This window comes from Haliotis asinina, chromosome 9 (genome assembly GCF_037392515.1).
Source record: "Haliotis asinina isolate JCU_RB_2024 chromosome 9, JCU_Hal_asi_v2, whole genome shotgun sequence".
Taxonomy (NCBI): Eukaryota; Metazoa; Mollusca; class Gastropoda; order Lepetellida; family Haliotidae; genus Haliotis; species Haliotis asinina.
In genome coordinates, this window is record NC_090288.1 from 48,328,202 (window position 1) to 48,355,165 (window position 26,964).

Below are 26,964 nucleotides of genomic sequence, written 5' to 3' on the forward strand. Positions count from 1 at the left end.
ATCAGTGATTGATTCTGTCACTCCAACTTTGAAATCCTTGTCATTTGTTGACTAAAGGCTTCTGAGCACTGACAGTGAAATTTCTTGGAAATGAAAGACATTTATGCTAATGTTGCCTGATTTGGTGCCTTCTCGATATAGACACATAAGTCTGTTTTCTTTGTTGGTGCTGTGAAGAAGAATACTAGCAAATTAATTACATTCTTTCTATGAGTTATTGCGGTGGTCGTCAATACTTCTTGACTTAATAAATATAATCATGTATATATGTTTGAAAAACGACAACTAAAATATGATTTAACAAGAAAAGTACGATACTTTTTTTATAACAACCCCTTCATTGTATTGTCATGGTGGGGCAGCTTAGTGGCATCCCCCGTCGTGCTGAAGGTAGGTGTTGGATTCTCCACATAGGTCAATGTGTGAAGCCCATTTCTGGTTTCTGTGATATTGCTGGAATATTGCTAAAAGAGATGTAAAATTGTACTCACTCTTTATTGTATTGTGATGATATGTTTTGGTGATGATTTGTATACGTTACTGTCAGTATGGCTGTTTATAGGAAGTGATAATCATAAGACTTGTAGGTGTTTTTATAATTATTTGTTCCTGCGTGTTTCTTGACATAAATTTGAGCAACACATACTTTTGGGCTGTCACTGATTTGATCTGTGTTATAAAATGGACCTTTCTAGCCGATTCTTAAAGTATTGCCCTTAGATCAAGTTGAAATGAACAGTATACTTCAGATTTCATCGCACTTATAAACAGATGTAGTAATTATTATTAGTTGTATTGACAGGTCTTTGTCGTATTTTGTGTCATAAACTGAACCTTTCCCAGCCGCTGCTATGAGTATTGCCTTTAGATCAAGTTAAAATGAGCAATAAACATCAGGTTTCACTTCACTTCTTATAAAGTGATGAAGGAATTATTATTAGTTTTATGGAAAGATATTTGTCATGTTTTACAACTGATTTAACAACTCTCTATATCGTCATGAATAATCATTGTCACTTTCAAGATTGAATTCTATAATTAAAATCCCAAAGAATACTCTCAGTCAAATAATGTATATACATATATATGAATGTTTGAAAGCCGATACCCTATTGGTTCCTTACCGTCATACTTAAACTCCTGTAAAGTTCCAATTCATTTCTATTCAATTTATTTTCATAGCCATGTCACACCGGCCTGTTATGTTCTGAATATGAGAGGTCAAAGGAAATGTGTATTTTTTCGTATGATATTTGTATGTGAGCACAGCATTATGTAGAGAGGGTGTGAATGCCTAGCCCCTTAGCAACAACATTCACTGCACCCCTGCTACGTACGAGCGTCAATTACAGTCTCAGACACAGTCACAGACACACAGCCAATGTTATAGCTGACATTGATTTCACTATGTACAACATAGCAGCTGATTGTGTGAGCTTGTATATCGTACACAAGAATGAACTGATAGAGCAAATGGCACAATGACTTGTGGAAAGGGAGGGTAGACTATGTACTTACTCTGTTGACAGAGTGATTATGGCGATATCAACAGTGTGTCGGTTTGGGCGGTGGTTTCCATGAACTCTTCAAACTTTCGTAATTCTTAAAATGGTATTTATTCAACTTTTGCTTTGACAACCACAACATGCTGGTGTAATTCAGGGATAGCAGAATCGTTTACGCTTGAGCAATCATCCCATGTGTACATGTAAGTAGGACAAGATGAGATCTATACCTCCATTTGCTGTATTAATACACTTTCTGTAGCTTTGGGATATGTTACCCTTTCCTTTTTTTACTGTGAAACTGACATGGTCATGTTTGATGACAGTTCAACAAGTATATACAAGGAATTATGTACTGACAGTGAATTCCTTGATGAAATCTAGTGGTTTTGTTTACCATTGTTCTCCCCTGCAACATTGTTGTTGTGGTTGATATAGAAACGAGTTCCGTTCGTCCGTCACCCGTGCATCCACAATAGAAGAAGAATATCTCCTAAAATGTTCATGATAACATTACCAAAGTTGGTACACATGGCAAACATGATCCGTTTGCAGGTTAGACCAAGATATGAATTTTATTTTTTTGTTGTTTCCATAGAAACATGACTGAGGCTGTGACTATGAGGATGTCACCTTGTCTAGCTCAGATCTCCTGAACTATAAATGTTAGCTCCATCAAACGTGGTACACACATCAAGCATGATCCCTAGATGTGTCTTTTGGGGATTAGACCCAGATATGAATTTTAATTTTTGCAGTTTTCATGGAAACATGACTTATGCTGTGACCATGACCGATGATGATTATATCATCTTATCCAGGGCAGAGCCCCCAACAGCTTTATCAAACTTGGTACACATGTTTGCCATATTTATCATGATCCCTAGATGTGCCTTTTTGGGGGTAACACTAGTGTGTGAATTTTTTGTGGTTTCCATGACGGTTTTGACTTTGACTGAAATTCGTGGTTGCGCTCTTTTCTGGAGCAGAACTTTAAAACCATTCGTTATTTCTTCACCAAACTTGGCACATACGAGGGTTGGCTGAAAAGTTCTAAGCCTCACTGTGAAAAAAAGTTACAAAGTCCACGTTTGTAATTTATTTTTCTACATAGTCCCCTTCCAAGTTCACACACTTTTGCCAGCGATGCTGCAAGGCCCGAATCACAGTCAGAAAGAAATCTTCTTCAGCTACCCTAAAAAAATCAGTCACAGAGGAAATGACATCATCATTACTTGCAAAATGGCAACCGGCGAGTTCCTTTTTCATTTTGGGGAACAGGTGGAAGTTAGAAGGAGCCTAATCAGGTGAATAAGGAGGATGGTCAATGAGTTCAAAGCCACAATCGCGGATTGTTGACATGGCCACCACCGATTTGTGAACAGGTGCATTGTCTTGGTGGAAGAGGACACCTTTAGCAATCATCCCTCGTCGTTTGGCTTTGATTGCTTCTCGCAACTGGTTCAGTAGATCAGCATAGTATCTGCCGTTGATAGTTTGACCTTTTTCAAGATAATCAATGAGCAGAATACCCCTGGAATCCCAAAAGACTGATGCCATCACCTTTCCAGCTGAAGGAACAGACTTGGCTTTCTTCGGAGCTGTTGAATCAGGATGCTTCCACTGTTTTGACTGTAGTTTTGTTTCTGGTTGAAAGTGATGTATCCAGGTCTCATCCATGGTTACAAATCGTGCCACAAAATCATCGGGATCTGCTTCAAAACGACGCAGATTGTCAAGGGACGTCTGGAACCTGACACGTTTCTGTTCTGCTGTCAAGAGCTTTGGCACCCATCTTGCGGAAACTTTAGTCATTGAGCATGATAATATGCTCAACCCTCTCATGAGAGATGCCCACTACACTAGCAATATGTCGAGTACTCAATCGTCGATCATCCATCAACATATCGAGCACTCGCGTGATGATTTCAGAGGGTAGGTTTACCAAAAGAGCTGTAGTGGAGATAAAGCTATTAGTACGTTTGTAGTTCTTGTGTCTATGATTCACTAAATGATTGTCCTCATTGGTGGCAAACACCTGTCTCTACCTGGTGGGGAAAAACCACTCAGGCTGAGAACTTTTCAGCCAACCCTCGTAGATAGGTCTGGTGGAGTAGTGTTGCCTTTTGGTAGGTTTGGATTTCTGAATGAAATATTTTTTGCTCTTCCATGGCAACAGGTTCGACCTCAACTGATTTTTGTGGTAGTGTTCTTTTCTGGAGCAGAACTGTAAAACTTTACAATGCTCTCCATCCATCCATCCACTTTGCCATAAGCACACCAAAACATACTTTAATCATAACTAGCAGACATATTCATGAAGAGCATGTTGTCGTTGTGGGGGATATTGATGACTTTGTCTTCTTGTTTATCTTTGTTTATCCATCAAAAGCCAAACATGACTAGGCTATTGAAGTTAGGAATATGTTTCGTTACCTAGGAATCAGCACATGCTGAAAAATGGGGAAACCTTTTGGGCTCAGTTATTAGAATTCTTTGGGTAGCTTTTCCAATAAATATAATCCTTGGACCTCTTTCACCATGGAGTTACAGTAGAGAATGTTTTGCTCATTTCATTGTTAACCTTGGCTTCATGATCTCGTCAATAGTCTTTGTTTTTCATTAACAAACAGTATGAAATTTTTTCAGATGATTTTGGACATACGTTTTGTTTTAAATGGTTTTGAAGGTAAACCTTGAAGAAGTCAAATACATTTGTGTTTGAAAACAATGGAATTTAAATCCATTGAGAAATGGCTTCCTCAACAGAACAGACTTTTCACTGTGACACTTAAGGGTGGCATCCCATCGATTATTCATTGATTGCATGTTCATTGCTGCTGTTTGTGGTATTTTTTCTGTAAGAAGTACTGACATTTTTTGTGTGTGTCAAACCAGTGTGCATTATGTTATGAATGATTTATCAGTCAACACACAATACTGGCCCGACATCTTCAAGGGTCAAATGATTAGCAGTGTCTTCAGCACATGTAGATGTCTTCAGTTTCAACATATTTAAAAACCATAATACATCTCCACAGATGTTCTTGATGCTGATGCAGGATGTTGGGGCAGCCTAGAGGTTTAAGCAACTGCTTATCACGCCAAAGACCCTTGCTCAATTCCCTGCATGGATACAGTATGTGAAGCCCATTTCTGGTGTCTTCACCTGTGTCCCTTGCTTGAATATTGCTAAAAGCGACTTGAAACTAAACTCACTCACTCTTTATGTTGCAGAATCAGTGGGTGAGGAAAAACCTTCCCCAGGTCAAGACAGCACCAGAGACCCAAGAGAATATCTACCTAAACTAGAGTCTACCAGCAACTACACGGAAAGTGGTGACAGCCAAAAGTCACAGGATCTCAGTCCCACTACACAGTTGGTGAACGCTACTATCCTCGAGAGTCTGTATGAGCTTCAACTAGCTGGGGAAATCTCTCTGTATTCTTCTGACTCTGATTTAAATAGATCCCAGCTTGAACCTATCCTTGAAGAGGAGGGTTCTGTGATCAGTGAGGATAATCTTGACAAGGAACGAAAAGAGAATGTGTTGGATGAAAGTTTAGTTCCTCCAGTTACTGAGCCTTCAGAGACAGACAGGACATCACAGATTGTGAATTCTGAGGAGTGTGTAGATAAGAACCAGAATCAAGTAGAAAAGGATAGTGTTTCAGGTTCTGAACCTGCAAGGTTAGATCGTGATACTAAGAATCCTGAGGATACCGTACAGGATTCAGCAGAAGCTACAGGTGATCACAAGGAGGAAGATTTGGAAGTGAGTGACAAAACTGAGAGTGGATTAGGCAGATCACTTGAGACAAGTGATCATCTTGAGACAGCTACACCAGACCCTGACTCAGAAGCTACTCAACCAAGTCAGGATCTTGAATCAGAAGCTATTGAGGTGGACAAAAGTGGAGGAGATAATTCTGGTGAATGCTGTCAGGCTGTAAAAAGTGATACATATGTGAAAGGTGAATCAGCTGGTGATAGTCCAGTACCAACAGTAGCATCACCACATCTTGCTGGAAGCAGCTTAAAGGAGGCAACTGCAACTTGTGATGGTGTGAATGAAAACCTACAAGGTGTAAAAAAGTTACCAGAGCCCAATTCCAAGGATACTACTGAAAAGGAGACTAGTGTTAACGAGGAAGAGAATTATCCAGATGGAAAGAACAATGTGACAGGAACTGAAACTGATTCTGAGCAGACTACACAAGCAGACAGCAAGAATCCCCCACCCAACACAATGGGGTCTGGAGCATCAAAGGATGGGGAGCTTGTCGAGGATGGACAAGATGGCCAGTATGCCCAGAGGTCGATGGCTCCCATACATTCAGGGATGTCACCTACAGGGAGTCAGATCACACAGAGGTCAGGGTCACCGTTGAAGAGGAAGACATCATCCCTTAGTCGGCACCTGTCAAAGACTCAGCTAGGGATATCAGGGCTTCCCCCATCGGTCTCCCACTTCAGCACTTCAGTTTCAAAGTTTATAGGTGAGTAATGATACATGTTGCATGAAGACATGATCATTTTTCTCCAGACTCTTGTAGTAGATCAGCAGAATTTCTGCAAGTTAAAAACTGTAGTAAATCAGGATGACAGATACCAGTACAAAGGATCAAGTTTAAAGAATTATGCTCAGTTAATGATAAAATTTTATCAAGATATTATTTACCAGCAACTAGGTCGATGAAAAACTTTTGTCAAGAAATTATTTACCTGCAACTAAGTTTATTATAAACTTTTGTCAAGAACTTATTTACCAGCAACTTCATTGATGATGAACTTTTATCAAGAAATTATTTACCCACTTACCCATTCTACTTGGCCTACTCTTTGAAGAGTAAAAAGATTAAGGTGAAATTTTATTATTATCTTTAAGTATTAGTTCTTGTCTGTCTGCCAACCATGTTTATAAAACAGTTCATAGCAAGAAACTGAGAACAATCTCCATATGGAGACCAAGCAAACATAGAAATATTCTTTTCATATTCCAGCCTCTCGGTATAGTTTTATCATGTTCATGACTACATACATATTATTATTGTTGTTATGATGATCTGAGGTTGTTGATATTACATTTATTCATTTATTCATTTATTCAAATTTTACATCCTGTTGCTTCAAGTTCCCCTGTGGTTACCATGCCATGTAACCATGTCAATATTATGATCAACATGAAGTAATAATAATTAATTAGGTCTCATATAGCTAGCCAGGGAGCAGGCATAATCAATACATTGCAATCTGTTGTACTATTCCTACATCTTACAATACTCCTGAGATGGCAGATACAGGCTGCTCACAGGAATAGCACCAAGGGCTCTCTTGGCAGTTATTCCACCTAATCATGATCTTTGTTGATGTTGTCCATAAAAAGAGTTATAAATGTTTTATGAATGTCCCCAGCTGGTTTATTACATTTTATTGACATTTATCAATTTGTTGGCCATTTTGAGTGTTCCAACTGTTGCTGTAGACAAATGGAAAGCTGATGCTAGAATACATTAAGAGGATCATCTGGAAGTGTCTTGTTACATGACAGTATTCAGTATTTCTTTGAAAATCATAAAATGTGTATAAGGTAAGAATATCTTCACGTGCCTGGTTATCAGAAAGAAAATGTTAGTTATTCATTGATAACTATTCTTTGTTGCAAGGAGTGACTGGTTACATAAGAGATATGAATATTCTACTATATAAGACATTAAAAATATCTCCTCGTGCCCGATTATCACAATAAAAAGATGTTCTGTTTATTGACCCATGAGTATACTCTGTTGCCAGATGTGATTGGGTATATAAAAGATATGATTTTTGGACTTGTTGATTGGAATACATTTTTATCTCCCTTACATATCTTGAAAACAATCCTCACCTCAACTTGTTATACACGTTCTTTTGAGAAAATATATTTGTTAGATAGATGACATTTACAAATGAATTCTGTTTTTAATTCTGTTTTAGATAAAAGGTATGTTAAGAACAAAAATGAGAGAAAAACGGAACAAATTTGCAATAAAAAGTGTGTTCATTTTTAGGATGTAAGTCATTTTAAGAATTCCAATTATTTTTTCTAATTTATGTTTTCCTCCATCTTTGCTGGTGATAGGCTCTGGTGAGTACATACCATCACAAATCTGCTAACACAAAGTTGCATGCTGTACTTGAACTGACCCACGTGGAAATGACCAGCCTGTTTGCTGCTATGGAGATAGTACCTGGAAAACATGTTTGACACATTAACCTGCACAGCATTTCACGTGTTGCCGAATTTCCACTGTTTTGTTTCCATGGTTACTGTTCAGTAATCTCATTTGTGTGTTCAAGCTACGAAATCCTGTAGAAATGTAGATAATGCTTCCACTTACATTAATCTGCACAGCACATGCATTGCACTATTTCCACAGTTGTTTCCATAGTTACTGGTCAATATGTATGTCCATGAATTCCCATTTTCAGACTTACAGATTTTCCAGAACAGCGATTGTTTGAAATGAAACATGCCCCTTAGAATTCATTCAAATTACGAAGATAAAAAATCCTGTCTGTTCGGAAGTTTATATGATTGTGAAAATGTCCAATACCTTTTTCTTGAGCATATTTTCTGATGATCTAATACATTGTCTATATCTGATGTTATTATGTTAAAAAGATTCTTTGGAAAAGAATAGGTTTGTTTACCCTGATCACGGCTGCAACAATGTAGTTTACCTGATCATAGTTCCAACAATGTAGTTACCCTGATCACAATTGCAACAATGTAGTTTACCCAGATCATAGTTCCAACAATGTAGTTACCCTGATCACAATTGCAACAATGTAGTTTACCCAGATCATAGTTCCCACAATGTAGTTACCCTGATCACAATTGCAACAATGTAGTTTACCCAGATCATAGTTCCCACAATGTAGTTACTCTGATCACAATTGCAACAATGTAGTTTACCCAGATCATAGTTCCCACAATGTAGTTTACCCTGATCATAGATGCACCAATGTAGTTTACCCTGATCATAGTTGCATCAATGTAGTTTAACCTGATCATAGATGCAACAATGTAGTTTTCCCTGATCATAGATGCAATGATGTAGTTACCTTGATCATAGTTGCAACAATGTAGCTTACCCTGATCACAGTTGCAACAATTTAGTTTACCCTAATCACAGTTGCAACAATGTGGTTTACTCGGTTCACAGTTGCAACGGTGTAGTTTTCCCTGATCATAGTTGCACCAATGTAGTTTACCCTGGTCATAGATGCAACAATGTAGTTTACCCTGATCATAGATGCAGCAATGTAGTTTACCTTGATCATAGTTGCATCAATGTAGTTTACCCTGATCACATTTGCAACCATGTAGCTATGGTGATGACAGTTGCAACAATGTAGTTTACCCTGATCATAGATGCAGCAATGTAATTTACCTTGATCATAGATGCACCAATGTAGTTTACACTGATCATAGTTGCAACAATGTGGTTTACTCAGTTCACAGTTGCAACATTGTGGTTTACTCGGTTCACAGTTGCAACAATGTTGTTTACTCGGTTCATAGTTGCAACAGTGTAGTTTACCTTGATCATAATTGCAACAATGTAGTTTACCTTGATCATAGTTGCAACAATGTAGTCTACCCTGATCATAGTTTCAACAATGTGGTTGTCACTGATCGCAGTTGCAGCAATGTAGTTTACAATGGTCACATTTGCAACAATGTAGTTTCCCTGATCATAGATGCAACAATGTAGTTTACCCTGATTACAGTTCCAACACTGTAGTTTACCCTGATCATAGATGCAACAATGTAGTTACCTTGATCATAGTTGCAACATTGTAGTTTACCTTGATCATAGATGCAGCGATGTATTTTACCCTGATCATATATGCAACAATGTAGTTTAACCTGATCATAGCTGCAGCAAGGTAGTTTGCCCTGATCACAATTGCAACGATGTAGTTTACCCTGATTACAGTTCCAACAACATAGTTTACCTTATTCATAGATGCAGCATAGTAGTTTACCCTGATCATAGTTGCAACAATGTAGTTATCCTGATCATAGTTACAACAATGTAGTTATCCTGATCATAGTTACAACAATGTAGTTTTCCATGTTCACAGTTGCAACAATGTAGTTTTTACTGATCATAGTTCAAGGAATGTAGTTATCCAGATCAGAGTTGGCACAGACTTGTTTGGTATGATACCAGTTGGTACAACATAGTTTATCCTAAGCAGGGTTGCAGCAAGATGTCAGTACAGAGATCGCATATGCAAAAGGTAGTTATCATCCACAGTCAGGTGCAACTTTGTTGTTATCCAGATTACCGATCCATCTATCTAAACATCTGTCAGTGACTTTCTTCTTAATTCAGATTCAACAGCCTGGACACTTCATGTCACTGAATTAACTGTGGTGTCCCTCTTGAATTAAACAACGTATTCACTTTTCAGTTAACCAATTCATCAGTGTTGTATTTCATCTCACAAGTTCTATAATGTACTTCCCTTTCTGCTCACAGTCAACAATGTAGGCATTTTTCTACTCAGAATCAACTAAGTAGTTATTTCTTATCTCATAGATTCAAAGAATATTGTCCCTTTTTGGGGGTACAGATTCAACATTGTATATATTCAATTTTCATATCACTGGTTCTGCAGTGTATTTATATTTTATATCACAGATTCGACATTGTACTCATTTTTCCACTCTGATTCTAAAAAATGGATATTTTTTTATAGATTCAAACAATGTTGTCACTTTTTATTTTCAGATTCAACACCAGTCAATTTTCAGGTCACTGAGTCAACAATGTATTCCCTTTGCAACTAAAGTTTACAGATTCAACAGTGTAGTCCTTTTGCAACTTACAGATTCAACAATGTAGCCAGCTTACAGATTCAACAATGCAGCCATTACCCAGGAAACATTTTTTTCTTTCTTTCAGATGGATATGAAGAGGCTATTGTCAAAATCACAAAAGTTGGATTTAGTCTGCCAGAGATAATAATAATGGAAGGCCAAGTAAGTAATGATTAAAAGTATAAAAATCGATAATACTTCTAATTTAGTTCTGTGTGCATAGCAGAGAGGCCCCTGTAAAGTAGAATTACCTAGCCAAATGCATGCCATGTAAACTATTCATTAAAAAAGATTTGCCTCAAGACTGCAGTGATCTACATTACACTGGCACCATCTACCTGTGTTGTGTAGCATATGTTATATTTGATATTACTCTTCCACATCCCATTATAATCGCAATCACGCAAAGTCAGGCGTCTGTCTCTGTGTCTTGGCGATTAGTTGCCTAACTCTGAAGGTGTGGGTTCGAATTGCAGATGGGACTCAATCCACCAACAGTACTACCTTTGACCACTTTCTAAATGGCATTGAGTATTCATGTGTTTTGAATGTCTGACATTTGAATAAATATTTATCATCACAGTTCTCCACTTGTGTCTGATGGGGATGCAGATTTCATGTCTGTATTCTAAAGCAGCAATGTTAGTCCAAGTAGTGTAGGACACAACACAGTCACTCACTCACTCCAACCTTTGTCTTTGTTAGCATGAACCATGTTGTGAAGCAGAACATACTCATATGTGCGTAGATCATAGGTAAGCAGTATCACACTAGTACTGACAAGATGCCCCTGTTGTCAGGTCCGCACCAAGTTCCATCCAGTGTCAGATAGGGTTAGCCAAGTGGTTAAAGTGTTCCTTTGTCCTGACATGGACCTGCGTTTGATTTCCCAGATGTTTGATACCTACCTTAATCCCATTTCTGGTGTTGCCCACCGTCATGCTGGAGTCAATGTTTGCCTTAGGCATAAAAGTTCAAGAGTCATCATGATTCCCTGGTGTCATGAGAAGCAGTCTTGGACATGTTTTGGGGAGTCAGCCTCAGTTTGCAACTTTCATCAAGGTATAGGTGTGATAGTTTAATAACAATAAAAAACAGGCTAAGGAGGGCAGGTATTTAAGCAGCTCTGAGCTGTTAACTCGCGAACATTAAACTAAGTAATTGTAAACAACAGCAAATTATAGGTTTAAATCATCTGAAGTACGGGCCCAGTAGCATTGCGTCAACAATGACACAGGCTTCTAAATTTGGTGTGTATTTTGAGATAATTTGTGCATCAAATACACGGATTTTCTGCGTCAGGACAAACACTGTGGTGTATTTCTTAAAACTGTAATTTGAAACCCAGTCACTCATTCACTCCCATGTAGTTTCATTTCCTCATACTTCAGTATCATCAATTGCAGAGAAATGTTGAATAGGAGAGTGAATTTCACAGACTGATAACGCAACAATGGTTTAATGAGCATTAACTGCAGACAACATTGATGTTTATTGTGGATCATGTTGACCAGTGGGAGGATATACATGTGTTATTCATTATACCATACAATATTCTTGCATTGCATTAATAGCTTGCCATTGTACAACATAACAAAGTGATTGCTGTGGTCTGTTGACATAGAGGGAGGTATTGTTCCCTGTCAGTTGAAATGAAAGGTTGCAGGCAGTTTGTTGAGAGTGGGACCATCATCCTCTTGTCTGGCAGATCATTCTAGCCATCATTCATTGATTCCTGGTATAAGTGACAACCAAACTCATACATTCATAGGGGAAAATTGATTGTCTCCTGAGCAGGTATTTGATGACAGAGATAAAATACAGTCCCAACTCAAATGGCCTCTAAAAATCTTATATTAGTTTTTTTTCATGTCAGGAAAATCAACAGTCTATACATACAGCTTTTCTGAACTTCATTAAAACTAGACATTCAAGATGGTATATAACTGTTTTGAAACATAACATAATATATTTCCTGAATCTGTGAACAATGGGACACAGTGGCTCAGCTGTCTCAGAGTTGTCTCCCCTAGGTGTGCCAGGAGTCGATAATTGTGGGGTTGAATCCCAGTTTCCCTGTGGTTATTACTACCATACCAAATATTTGGGGTTTTATCAGTGGGATAGTCATTTGTTACCACCATCAAGCTGACAAAGCAGCGATTGTTCTTACATGGTTTCAGAAAATATGAGTAATAGTCAAAGGTTCTTTGTTAAAATAACCCTAACTTGAAACTGAGGGATCACCTCTTATCAAAAACCCTTTATTGACATGTATATATTATGTGACCAATTTCTGGTATCCTAAAAGTAGCAAATTGATGAAGTATAGCTAAAAGCAGCATAAATCCTTACTCACTCACTAAAACATCTTACCAATAAACTCCAGGAGTCTAAGGACTACTTGTAATTCCAAACATTGGACATGACGAAATATGCTAATTTCACAGTAAAATGAAATAACTGTGTAACTGAAAAAAGCTTTTAGCATTTTCTAGCTGATGGCCTAGTTGTCGGAGACACTTCATTGTGCTCTTCAGTTCAACAGCATGGGGAACTTTTGTGTTTTGCTTAGGTTCATGGTTTCCCTTGATTATGATACTAGGTTTGGCAGTTTCATATCCCTGCTTGTTGGTTTCACCAAATGAATAAACGATTTCAGGCACACAAGGGGTTGTGTGATAGCCTAGTCGTTAAAACATTTGCTGAAGATCTGGGTCTGATTTTCCAGACGGCACAATGCTTGAAGCCCATTTCTTGTGTCCTCTGTTGTGAATATTGCTGTCATATTGCTAGAAGCAGCATACAACAGTACACATTCATTCAAGCTGATACGCCATGATATGATCCGAATATTGTTACAACCCAAGATGTTCTCTCACTTTTGCGAATTCATGAGTCCCATAATTCATCCAGTGTTCAAGGAAGACTAATCTGCCTGTCCTGTATATTAATACATGATGAGCCAATCTGTGTGCTGGCTCACACTGGGGCAGCCTAGAGTGATTCATACGGGGAGATTTCCCTGTCAGTTCCACAGCAAGCCTCAGCTAAGCTGCTTACTGAATGAAAGGCCCTGAAGGCAACATAGTTAAGCTGTACTTAAATACAGCAATAAGCTGGATTAGTCTCACATAAAGTGTATTTGTTTGCATACTCATATCTTTGTCCAGTTGAACTGAAGGTTGAACAGACATATCTGTCCAGTTGAACTGAAGGTTGAACAGACACATCTATGTCCAGTTGAACTGAAGGTTGAACAGACATACCTATGTCCAGTTGAACTGAAGGTTGAACAGACATACCTATGTCCAGTTGAACTGAAGGTTGAACAGACATACCTATGTCCAGTTGAACTGAAGGTTGAACAGACATACCTATGTCCAGTTGAATTGAAGGTTGAACAGACATATCTATGTCCAGTTGAACTGAAGGTTGGACAGACATACTTATGTCCAGTTGAACTGAAGGTTGAACAGACACATCTATGTCCAGTTGAACTGAAGGTTGAACAGACATACCCTATGTCCAGTTGAACTGAAGGTTGAACAGACACATCTATGTCCAGTTGAACTGAAGGTTGAACAGACATACCTATGTCCAGTTGCACTGAAGGTTGAACAGACATATCTGTCCAGTTGAACTGAAGGCTGAACAGACACATCTATGTCCAGTTGAACTTAAGGTTCAACAGACACTGGTTGTGGGGCAATTTAGATGAGAGTTTTAACATTACTGTTGTGAGATATTACTGGATTGTTGTTTGTCAGGAAAGTAGGATGATGATACTTTCTGAAAAATACACAGATAATACAGCATTGCATTTTTTCCAGACCTCTGTTCAACAAAACAATTGTAGAACACTACTGATCCTAACTCCCATACTGTAAGACCCATAAAGATCCAGATTGAAATTCTCCTTCAGCTATCCATGCTTATCGTAAAAAGCGACTAACAAGATCGGGTGATCAGGTTCTTTGATTTGGTTGACACAAGTCATTGTATCCTGATTTCATTGATTGATGCTCATGATGTTGATCACTGGATTGTCTTAGAGCAGTGTTAAGACCAATCCAACCAACCCATATTGTAACATAGACTTTATACTACTGTAGTACAATGATCATTGTGTGAAACAAGATCCTGTGGTCAAAGTCACTGTGAATGCAGAACCCATCAGAATTCTTAAATGTAACATCAAATTTGAAGAAAGACCTGTCATGATGACGCTGAAGGGTATTATATATAAATCTTTGTATGGGGTCATGGACAAAATGTGACTTTTTCCGATAAGAGCTGTAGGTAACTCGCCCCAAAAGTGGCATGTCAAATGCATAAACAGTAGTAGCAAATATGGGTAACCTCTATGTAGCAAATAGAACATTGTTATCCTACACACAGCAGTTCCTTATCTCGTGTAAAACCACACACTTTTGTCTGAGGACACCTTGCAATCTAAGGTGCCAACACTAAGTGTCCCTTTAAGTGTGCCTGAAGCCAGTGATGAGTTCTGATCTTATTTTGTCCTGATTTGGTTCATTGTTTTGTCAGAACCGTTCCTGCAGTCCTTTCATAAAGTGATAAAGTTCATAAAGCCGAACTTACATGCTTCCATCAATCATCATTTAATCAATGAAATGATTTTGGGCATGTTTATTGTTTCATACTGCCGTCAGCTAAATTACAGCTGAATGACAGTGTTCTGTTAATAATTGTGTCTGGACCAGACAGTCTAGTGATCGACACCAAGTCACAAACCTGCCAGCCAGTCCATAAAATAATGTTTCCTCTGAGGTGTTGGATACATAGACAAAGTTGTCTGGAGTTGGTAAAATCATACCAAGTTCAGTATCACAACGTTTGATCTCAATCACAGTTCATTTGGTACACTTGAACTTAATTATGACATATCTCTCAGACAGTGGTCAAGTCATGATATCAGCAAAGGCAGTGACAGATTTGTCGCTGAAAATAAGGAATGTATATTTACAGTGTTTTTCTATTTCTAGTCTGTCACATTTGTATGGGAAGAAAGGGTGTCCATGATACAGGTAGGTCAATACAGTTAGTGTTTCCCATCTTGAAACCTATAGAACCCTTACCATTCTATAACAATATTGTTATTTGTTTACAATATTGACAGTGTTTGACTAACAATATTTGAGATTTTTAACGCGCTTTATTTGAATATGGGTGATGTTAATCACCCATTTGTGTTTAAATGGGTTTACAAAGTCATTTAGCTTTGATTGGTGGAAATAAAATTACGTCTACTACTTCACTTTGATGAAAAAGTGATGCTGTTATAATTTCCTCTCAGTGTGTAAGGGCTGCCATGCCAAGGAACTTTTTCAAACTAATACTTCTTATGTGTTAAATAGGTAATTAAGTTAATTGTGTATAGCTGTTTGATATATCTGTGTGTCTACAGGTGGTATATGATGGAGAGAAACTGCGACCTGTGATTGGTGGATATCAGGCCAATCCAGATGAAGTAGACGGACAGTATGAGCTGCAGTTCAACCTGGAGGGAGAGTACAAGTTTGCCTTGTGAGTCCAGTTGTAGATACAATCTCAGTAAAATCACATATGTTAATCTTATACAATACCTTTATGCATGAAAAAGAGAGCTCTTTTATAGAGTTTCCTTGAGTTGTTGTTGTTGGATTTGTTGTTAAAAGCCGCACTCAGTCAGTGAGCTTGACCATCTAATCCCATTAACTGGCTCTTGTGACAAGTATGGGTTACTGAAGACCAGTTCTAACCCAATTCACGGGTAATTTTGAGTTGTGGAGGAATATGTTTGTTGCTGTTACAAGATCAGGCCACTTGTATCTGAAGAAGAGAATTGCTATTTTTTTAAAATGGAAGTATAGAAGTTTGAGTTCTTGTCCTGTTGACGTTGTCATTCAACATGAGTAAATCTGTATTGAATGCCTCAAGAAAGTAGCAGTGTTTGTGAGGATAAACCTGACTGAGAGTACAGATAATTTGAACCTGGAGCCATTGCTCTCAGCAAAGATGACGTAGTTGAGTCAAGAGACTTTGTAAGTAGGATTGCTAATGGAATATGTTTATGTGTCTTTTATCTAGGAATGGAGTTCGCTGTACCCCTCTCGCCGTGCTTGTCCGGCGCCGGATGGACCTTCAGGCTGTTGTAACAGATGAAGGGTTTTCTCCAGACATTATTGAAATCTTCCAGGGTCACACAGTGAAGTGGTCGTGGAAGCAGTGTGCTGTCCCCCACACCATCAAGGAAGTCATCCTCTGCATGGACAGGGGATCCTTCAGGAAGCAGCCCACAAACTCCAGGTTGGTCAGGAGGGCTGAAACATACCTCAGAGTAGACCTATCCAACACAGAAGGAGCTTTGTGATTGATCACCAGTCTGCCACATAGAAAGTCCTAACCCCTAACCCCCATTGCTCTTCTGTCCCTATTTCAGAAAACTTACTTGTGAACTGTGATCTTCACAAAGTCTTCATTTTTATGGGAACACCTCCTTTACCAAATCCTAGATCTGTGTTTTAATCATGGAGGACTAAAGTATGTTTTATGATTAATTTAATAATTAAGAATATTCATAATGTGCCTTTCTAGGCTTCATATCTTGCTCAAAGTGCACAAAGAATGCTCATAGCGCAGTCTTGGATTATTGTTACCCCAGATAACCCTAGCTGTGAGTTGCTAGAAGGTTTATGGTTATGACTTAACCCACTGGGTACCCAGTTTTTGCTGGTGAACAGAGGCAATTTTGAACACAGATTTTGACAGGGTACATCATCCCTCTGGATCTGCTCTCAAGTACTAGGTCGGTTTGAGGCTGTTTTTGTGTGGGTCAACCATGATATCAGTGTTGTATCCAGATAACTTAGAGAGCTCTGTTTACTGTTATGAGTTACTGTGTTATATACTGGCTGTTGAGCTTTGTAGTTCAAAGTGAGTTCGTCAGCTTCCAACTGTTTTGCTGTAATTACACCTTGTGCCAGGTTATTGTATTTTGTTTATGAGATCTGTTGTCCTTTCTGTTACAGTGTGGTGGCCACGGTATCAGGGAGCTACAGACACACCTTCCAGTGAGTACACAGCCAGCATAGCTAACTATAGATGGAATCCTGTAGCATTGCTATTGGAGCTATAGATTATAGATAGAGAATATTCAGATCCTGAGAATATCTGCTGATGTGTTAGTGTGTTATTGGAAGGTACAGTTGGTAGGATATTATTTACTGAACTTCTAACCTGTTGTTTGAAATGAAAATCCTGGAACCATGTTTGGATTGTGTTTGTCTTCTTTCAGACGTCCAGGCTTGTACTACTTCATGACGGAGAGCTTGGAACTAGGACGAACTCACCTGTGTGTGGTGCAGGTCAGGGAGGCACCCAGGTGAGAAGGAAGATGTTGGTATGGGCTGCACTCACCTGTGTGTGGTGCAGGTCAGGGAGGCACCCAGGTGAGAAGGAAGATGGGGGTATGGGCTGCACTCACCTGTGTGAGGTGCAGGTCAGGGAGGCACCCAGGTGAGAGAAACAAGGGGGACTGGGTCACACTCACCTGTGTGTGCTGCAGGTCAGAGAGGCACCCAGGTGAGAAGGAAGATGGGGTATGGGCTGTACTCACCTGTGTGTGATGCAGGTCAGGGAGGCACCCAAGTGAGAGAAACAAGGGGGACTGGGTCACACTCACCTGTGTATGGTGCAGGTCAGGGAGGCACCCAGGAGGGGAGTCACCCCGCTGAGAAGGAAGAAGGCACACCTAGGTTTGGATACTGGGAATTGGACAGGGCCTGAAACACATGTTTGGTGCTAGTCCACGAGGTAGCTTTATCACAATAACTAATATAAACATGGTTTCATGAAAAATGTGGTTTGGCTTGGACCTGACTAGAACATGACAAGATTTGGACTTGACTGAGATTGACCATCAGGATGTTTTGTATTCAGATTCAGTTCCCCATTACAACCCAATATGGCTGACCTAACCCTGTGTAGACCTTGTGTCTAGAGCTGCCCTGTTGTTTCAGAGAGCACAAGATCGAGATTCTGGACCGCTCCTTCCAGCCCATGATCCTGCTCATAGAGGAGGGAGACAGGGTGTGGTTCCACTGGGATAAACACAAGGTACAACCCTGGCCAAGCCGCTCCTTGAAGTACTATAAAGAATGTATGAAATGGGTTGTAAAAGATTTTCTGGAAAGAATTTTCCACGTCACTATGAAAAATAGTGAACAGTCATAGTTATCTGGTTATGAAATCTGATTGAGACTGGTTTTGCATTGCCAAGCATTCTCTGGCCACCTGCCTTACATCACCTGAAATATTGATGAGCTCATTGTTGATCAGCTGTCATCACCTGGTCAGATATTTTATGGCACTTCAGTAAATGTTTAGCTTAGAATAGATACTTAGGAAACCAACAGAAAACAAAGACATGTTGTGAATAACATTTGTATTCTAAGATTTTCAAATCAATGCAACAGTATCATTATGGCAATGCAATGCTGTGTGGCAGTACAAATTTAGAGGTAACAGAACAGAAGAGCAGCAACAAATGTAATGATAGTGAAATATGTTTTCCATCTGCTCTGACCAGGACTGAGGTGCATCTGTGTGTACATGTATGTGACTGTTTCTTCCAGTGTAAAAAGCACCACAGTATCTACCAAGTGGAAGCTCCTGCCATGGACCTTGAAGAAGATGAACCGTACATCGTGAGTCCTCTGAATTTATTGTCATGGCTTACATGGAAGTGTTTTGTGGTTTTAGTATTATTTCTGACATTGCCAAGTGCAGATTAGATGTAAATATTGAAGTGTCTATTAAGTAAATGCGTAGACTTGATTATCTACAGACTGCTGTCATATACAGTAACTTGAATATTGCTGAGTAAGCTGTAAAACTATACTCACTCAGTAACTCTTGTCGTGGACATATGTCTGCACTACCCACTGCCTGTTTCTCCATCAGCCTATCAAGGACGGGTTCCGATGGACTGTGCCCAGCAAACAGGGGATGTTGTCACATGAGTTCCACAAGACAGGGGTGTACTATTTCTCTGACCAGAACTTTGAGGAGGCTGCTGAGTATCTGGGCACAATCATTGTCAAGCCTCGGCCCAAGGAACACTACATAGAACTCAGGGAAAAGGGCTTTGCACCTGGTAAGCATATAGGATGAATTAACTTAAAAAGTGTTCTGTTCTATTTTCGATTGAAATGTCATCCAGTGTTCAAGGAGGAAATTTTCTCCCATCTTATCAAACACTTGGGGTTTTGTTTTGTTCAAGTAAAAAATTTGATTTTTGTGACCCTTATGATCCTTGCTTGTAGTGATGGTGTGACATCTACGTTTTTGTCATACGTCCTGTGGGTGTGTGCTTCCAGATCTGCTATTTGCCAACACTGGAGATAGGATATGGTGGACGTGGGACGGAGAGGGAATTGTTAACGTCAATGAAACTCTCCTGGTTTTTGAGGAAGATAAGTGTCTCAACCCCATCGCTCGGCGCCCATCGTCTGAGACTGAAGGTATGCAAGCCATAACTTGTATGTGCTACATCACTATAGCAACAGGAGTCTTCTCGAACTTGCTGATCTTGCAAGAATCTGTAATTGAGAAACAGGGATTGCAAAAGAGAACTTTGACAATACTCCATTTTCAGGATTGTGAGCCATTTTCTTAAATTAGCATGGGCCATTCCTCTTGTTTCAATAGTAAAATTCAAAATTTTAATGGGCTATTTATTATTCTAATGTGCTAAATGGTGCGTGGCCCCAGCATTTCCCAATCCCTGGTGAAATTTCAATAATATTCCTATGATTGAATTTAAGTAAATTACTTAATGAAAGGTATAGTTAAAAAGGTGTCGTTTTTTATTGGTTTTAGACATTAATCAACAAATTCAAATCCTTTACATTAAGCAGTGGCATTCTATGAACACTATAAGTCAGTATGTACTGTTCAATACTTAAGTGTTATAATTTCCTGCTTAACCACGTCCCATGTTACAGTGTATAGTGCAGAAATGTACATGGATCTGGACGAGGCGTCAATGAAGCTGCTGACACGTGTTGGTCATGCAACATATCACTTCACGACAATTGGCGTCTACAACTTCCGTGTGGCGGACACAGGTGACAGCTTCACCACATGCTCTGTTGTGGTCAACCCAGGATCTCGGGTAAGTTCACAGAATGATGTTAGTGCTGGTACAATATTTGTCACCATTGATCCTCATGCATTTCATTTTGTGTAAAGAAAACTGTCAGCTTTGTAGAACAACTGTTGATGCTCACATTTGTACGAGAGTACCTAGGAAACGAATATCTAGGTTTTGAATAAACGCACCGTTTTCGTCAAGTGGATGTCAGATAAGTCTCTACGGTTGTCTTGTTGTAGAACCATACAGTTCATCTGACAGACAATGGGTTTGAACCGAAGGTGATCACAATCCGGCCTAACGACCGTGTGTGGTGGGTGTGGCAGAGTGGCAAGAAACAGCATAACATTATTCAGGTACGCCTTGGGTAACTCTTAGAGAAAGTATCAAATCATTCAAATAAAGCATTTATCAAATCATAAAGACAAAGAGAGTATCAAACCATATGATTAAAGAGCTTCTTAAATCATACAGGTAAAGAGAGTATCAACTCGTACTAGTAAAGATTGTATTAAATCATAGAGGTAAAGAGTATTAAATCATACAGATAAAGAGAGCGTCAACTTATACAGGTGAAGAGTACATTAAATTGTACAGGTAAACAGAGTATCAACTCGTACAGGTAAAGAGAGTATTAAATCATACAGGTAAAGAGAGTACCAAGTCATTCAGTTGAAGAGAGATATACAGATATATACACAGATACATCTCACAGACTGGACTTTGTATTGCAGTATATTGTGATTCAGGTACCCATGTCATTATATTTGAAGCTATAGGGTTTGAGAGTAAGTGACTCAAGATTGTACATGCAGATCCTATTTTGTACATATGAAGACCCTAAACTTAAATTAGGAAGTTTTGCTGAGGAAGAGTATTTAGTCAGATTTTCAGTGTGTCTGCTGCTTTGTTAGATGAGCGTTAAATATGAGTTTTGAATCTTGCTCTCTTGAATTAATGGTACACTATTTCTATATGATACATCTTCAAACTATTCTTTCTAGCTCTGATAATGAGTTATTCACCCCCTGACAGGTATCCCACCAAGGTGTGCCTATCACCAATGGTTTCTGCAGCGGTCAGACCCGAGACTCTCCATCAGCATTCACCCACCAGTTCATCATGCCAGGAGTCTTCTACTTCATCAGTAAAAATCTGCCTAAAGTGTTTGGGGCTGTCGTTGTGTCCACACAACCGCAGGTGAGTTGCATGATAGGGTTGGTTATTGTAGACTTTAGTGGAGTTGTGATTCCTAGATTCTGTCACAGACTGTTAAGGAGAGCTGCATGTTGTAGTATCAGTGAGAAGAATTTTATTTGAAAAAGGAATATGGGACTGAATAACAGAACAATCATATTTTCTAGGGATAGGTATTGTAGTATATTATCTGTGAATATTTCATTGAACATTTACTTGAAATTAAAGATCGCATTCCCCCTAAGGGTTCTCAATACAAAAGGTTCCTGTCCAGCTGGTTGTCATGTAGTTCTGTATTATATTGTGTGGCTTAGTATAAGCAATATTATGAAAGGTAAGGATTGACCGATTAACCTATAAATATTTCATCATGCATCCTCGCGAGACGTAAAGTCATGTCTTCCTCCATGATGGCTTTTGATAGAAAATGTAGGTCAGTTGTTGTTTTCCCTGTGAGACTGTTCTGTATGTTATTTATTTTCTTTGTCTGCAGGTCCATGAAATCAGCGTCACATCATCTGAAATCAAGCCTGACCCGGTTGTGATCCAGGTGAACGACATTGTGGCATGGACGTTCCGCAACCCCCGGACATTTGATGTGGCGCTGGTGGAGACAGTGGACCAAGTGCTGGATGCCCAGTTCTCTGAGAAAGTCCTGGCTCCCAGGTAAGTGTCTTGGGATTGACCCCATGCTGCTGTAGTCAGTCTGTTTTGCAATGCAGAGCAAAGTGGGCGGACTGTCCAGGGTGCCATGCTAGTAAGAGCAGTTTGCCTGGATCAGTCCTCACGAAGTGGAAAAAAAACCTTGGAACTGACATTACTTGCAGGTTCTTTCAGTGTTGTCGCTACCCCAAGTGTGCAGTATACTTTGTGTGTGGTACAAAACCTTTGCACTTAAAAGAATCCCTCATCCAATGGTAGGTGATCCAAACACGTGCAGACACTAAGTTATGGGTACAGTATCATGCAGTTTCCTGTCCTTTTGCCTATAGGACTGATTCTAGGTAGGAACTTGATGGGGACAGATGGACTGATGATAATGGGATTGCTGTGAAACCTAACAGACATGGTTTGTGTTTAATTACACTCAAAGAAGGTTACAAGATATGAATTTAGAGATATGTGAATCAGTTCGGGGAAAATGCTTTGGCTGTTATCCTTTAAAATATTGCTATATTCCCATTATTTGAATATTTCATGATTATTTCATTTGAATAAGGATCATCTTGTCAGTGAAGATTGCAATATATGAAAATACTATGGCTGTTATTGTTTAAAAGACCATTGATAGACAATAATTAGGAGCCAATATGAAGGTATCTTTGGCCAGTTATAGACTGTAATTGACAAAGTTGTAGTTGATTTTATCATTGTTTCCTATTCAATTAAGTCAAACATTTTTTGTAGAGATGATTTTAATCAGTGTAAGGTACCTACAATTGTCAGGCTGCCAAACAGTATTGATTTTAGGAACAAGGCAGTAGACTTTCCAGATGTAAGTATTCAGAAAACAATTTCTCATTCAGAATATGTTTAATGCAGTGATGCAGGGACTGCAGCCATGAATCAAATGTTATGCTCGACTAACTGTTTATTTCTTGTAATAATCCCTTGGGGCTGTAGGCAATACACTTATACCTCCATACACTGAATTGCAATGGCCAGGTGCTTGTGATTAAGATGCACGCTTTGACATTTGTCACTCACAATGTAGAGTCAGTCTATATGCCAGTATCTTGTACAGTGGTGAGTTGACAGGATTTATACAGTTTTTATAGGAAACTGGACTGTATACCTGTGTTGTGTGCAATTTGATATTGTAGGATTATTTGTTTTCCGAAATCTTATCTGTTATCTTTTCTCAATGTGTGTTTCATCATCCAGACATTGTAAATACTCACATTTTGATGAGATGGAGTTATCTTTTATAAGTTATCAAGATGTTTTACAAATGTTCAGGTGATTGGCTGGAAAACAATGAATGTTTCTTAAGCATGACAAAACGGATAATATGATGATACAGTAATGATTCTAGGCCAAGCCCTTGCACCATTCTAATGGAATAATATTTAGCATGGCACACTGTATAGGTGTGTCAGTGAAGCCATAAATGTGATGCTGAAACACGTCACAAGTTTGTTTTCGCTTTGCAACTCAGCCAAAACTCAAGTATGGTTTTGGTCTCTCTTGTTGGCCTCAGCTGGATTTCAAACCTTGTGAACTCATACTGGTAACTAGCAGTGTATAACTAAAACTTCACAACAATTTGACATGACCCACAATATTTTCTATATGACCCACATAACTGGTGGACCATGGGCTCACTTATTAGAAAGGCATGCATGAACACTTATGACAATAGCATTCTTATGATAAATAACTTTCTCTTTCCAATGTTTATGTCAGTGTTGATGTCAATACATTTTGTTTATGTGCAAGTAATAGGCATCTTTCACTCATTGTTTACTTGGTTACATAATGTAGTAACTAATTATTGATTTTAAATCAATAAACAAGATAGTGTAACAAAACAATCAATGTGTCTGCTTAGTGAAAGTATCAGTGTTAGTGTCCCTGGCATTAAGTCTTGTGACATCCCAGTGATCCGAAGAAGACTCTGAGAGCAGTTGCCAGGGAAACATGTTGACAACGCAGCTGAGTTAGATGCAGTGTCTGAGTTAGTCATGGACCAGAGACAATGTGTTGTCAGTCATGTAGTATTATTTTGGGATATTATCATGTGGTGTGATTTTGTTACCTTCACTCTAGTGTGTGAGTTTTTAGTGACTTTTCGTATATTTTGTATAAATTGTTTCCCTTTATGTTTCAAAAATGTGTAATTTGTCTTGTGTTATTTTGTGCTGCTTTTTAACCTTCACATTCAGTTTAAATGTGTAGGAATGATATTTGTTGTTTTTATTTAATGAGCACACAGTATTATTCCAGCTATACATAATCTGGACCATACAAACCAGTGACTGACATAATGAACATCAGGATACTCATTTTGGACAAGATGACATGCATCAACCATGTCAGCGAGTCTGTCACTGATCTTGTTTCTGGCATCTTACGACAAGCAAAGGTTGCTGAAGATCAGTTCTAATCCCCATCTTGTATAAATGTAAATGTGCGTTATGAGTTGTAGTGTTGGAAACTGGTTGAAATCTCAAACTTGATGATAGCTTCATGACAAATGAATAATCATCGAAAAAGATTGGTTAGCATCATTTTTCAGATTTTCCTAACCAGGTTATTGCAGATATGTATAACATTATGCAGCTTTCTACTTTAAGTGATGACCATTGTATCATAAACATAAAGCTCTTGGAGTCTGGAAGCAGTATTTAGTCACGACTTCTCAGTTAGTGAAGTGAGTTTTCACAGAAATAAACATGTTTTCAGACCCTGACAATTTCGAAGATGTGTTCCTTCATCAAGTGTTTCAAGCACTAAAACAGAAAATCCAAAATTGTTTGTGCTCGTTTTGTGAAAATGTCATCAATTGCATGGTCGTTTGGCCACCGCAACCAAGCTTCAATTATGACTTAACACTTATGACTTGGATATATATATTTGATTGATTTTTGTCCTTTTGTCTGACACATGAATTTTTTACACTCACGATTATCCATGTAACCTTTCATCACAGGATGTCAGACTTTGGACTAACACAATGTTGTGTTGTTTCAGACGGTGTATTCCCCGCGCACTGACGACTACAGGGATAAAACACTACCACAGCAAGTCCTTCCAGAAGCAGAAGAGCAGCCAGAACGTAAGCACAGTAACCAAAAGCTTGTAACAGTCTAGCCTTTCCAAAGGAATATTTAGTGTAATTATTCCAGAGACTGAAACCGTGGACAGAAACTTGATTATTTTTAACGCCACATTTTGTAAAGCTTTAGTTTTCTAGAAACAGGTTAATTTGATGAAAAAGTTCAATTTGGAGTTTCCTAAATTAATAGAATTCACATTTTATTACTTCACAGCGACTTAATTTGGTGAAATGCATCATGTGTTGTATTTAGGACTACACGTCCCTAGTAACAACACACTCTGGTGGTTTGGGGGGCGTCGACTCCCATCTGGTATTCGAACCCGTGTCTCAAAGTGAGGCATCTTGTCATCAGCACTCAAAGTCAGTGATCTGACCCACTCAGTTATCAAAGCCAGTCCTAAACCCCTAATATCCCAATTTTAGTGTGACATTATGATTGGCATACTGTTCCACTAACCAATCTTACCCAAGTCAGTTGTAAAGAATGAAAATACATGCCTTATATCCACTTATGATATGATATAGAACAAGACTAAATGTGGATGCTGAAATTAGTCTCATGAAAAAATATCTGAAGGATACGCAAAACATACATGATAATAGTGAAATAATAGTGAAAGTGTTATCGGAAGGATTGGGCGATTGTTTTTACTATTGTTCAACTGACCTTCACATCAAGGAAATTGCCTAATATGTACAATGATGTTGAGGTATGACATCACTACCGATGGCTGATTTCTTACACAATGGCTGCTTTGCTGACAAAGGTAATCAGGATTTTTCAAGAACTCTTCCCTTGATTCAAGGATCATTTGCTCATAAATATGAGAATGAATCTGACTACACTCGGCCTAAGATCGGTTAGTGGAACAGATGTAACTTCTAGCTAAGACGATTGTAAAATTGATGTTCTTACCTAAGACAGGTCTTAGCTAAGATTGGTTAGTGGAACGGGACCCTGATCCTCTTGTTAGGTTTGTCTCTGCAAAACCTGTGTGTTCTGGTAGTTGTGAAGGCTAGTTTGATGAGTGTTGGATAACCATTAAAGGTTTTGTTCCACTTAGATATCTATATCACTGACATTTGTGATAAAGTTTCTTTGACACCTTTTGTAGCAGTTTATGGCTGAAACGAAACTGAGCAGCGTGATAGCTGACGAGCGATACGACAACGAAGTGATCCGTGTAGATAACCAAGGCTTCCATCCAGCTAAACTCTTCCTGCAAAAGGTAAAACATTATGTGGAGGGATGCATCCGTGACATTGCAGGATATATACAGTGCCATTACTTCTGCTCACTGGAAAGTCAAGTCGCCGAATTGCATGCAGTTAAAGCTTAGTTCTTGAGAAAATATGATCATGTGACTGACTTTTCCTGCAGTGCTCAAAGTGTGATGTCATAAACTTGTTGAAAATCATAAAGCAGGCACCTTGTTGAGATAGGTACCG

General features: G+C 38.8%; 1 protein-coding gene across 1 annotated transcript in view; it reads left to right on the plus strand.

Moving 5' to 3' along the window:
- Positions 1 to 350: 350 nt before the first annotated feature.
- LOC137297303 (uncharacterized) overlaps positions 351 to 26,964 on the plus strand; it is an 80,075-nt gene continuing 53,461 nt past the window's right edge. The window contains exons 1-19 of the mRNA XM_067829313.1: positions 351 to 390; positions 4,743 to 6,005; positions 7,625 to 7,630; positions 10,464 to 10,540; positions 15,388 to 15,429; positions 15,810 to 15,928; positions 16,472 to 16,690; positions 17,413 to 17,454; positions 17,679 to 17,765; positions 18,403 to 18,499; positions 19,018 to 19,089; positions 19,346 to 19,538; positions 19,762 to 19,905; positions 20,389 to 20,558; positions 20,777 to 20,893; positions 21,573 to 21,737; positions 22,228 to 22,400; positions 25,428 to 25,512; positions 26,634 to 26,744. Of these exons, the coding sequence (XP_067685414.1) occupies positions 351 to 390; positions 4,743 to 6,005; positions 7,625 to 7,630; positions 10,464 to 10,540; positions 15,388 to 15,429; positions 15,810 to 15,928; positions 16,472 to 16,690; positions 17,413 to 17,454; positions 17,679 to 17,765; positions 18,403 to 18,499; positions 19,018 to 19,089; positions 19,346 to 19,538; positions 19,762 to 19,905; positions 20,389 to 20,558; positions 20,777 to 20,893; positions 21,573 to 21,737; positions 22,228 to 22,400; positions 25,428 to 25,512; positions 26,634 to 26,744 (3,222 nt within the window). The remainder of the gene's footprint in view (positions 391 to 4,742; positions 6,006 to 7,624; positions 7,631 to 10,463; positions 10,541 to 15,387; positions 15,430 to 15,809; positions 15,929 to 16,471; positions 16,691 to 17,412; positions 17,455 to 17,678; positions 17,766 to 18,402; positions 18,500 to 19,017; positions 19,090 to 19,345; positions 19,539 to 19,761; positions 19,906 to 20,388; positions 20,559 to 20,776; positions 20,894 to 21,572; positions 21,738 to 22,227; positions 22,401 to 25,427; positions 25,513 to 26,633; positions 26,745 to 26,964) is intronic.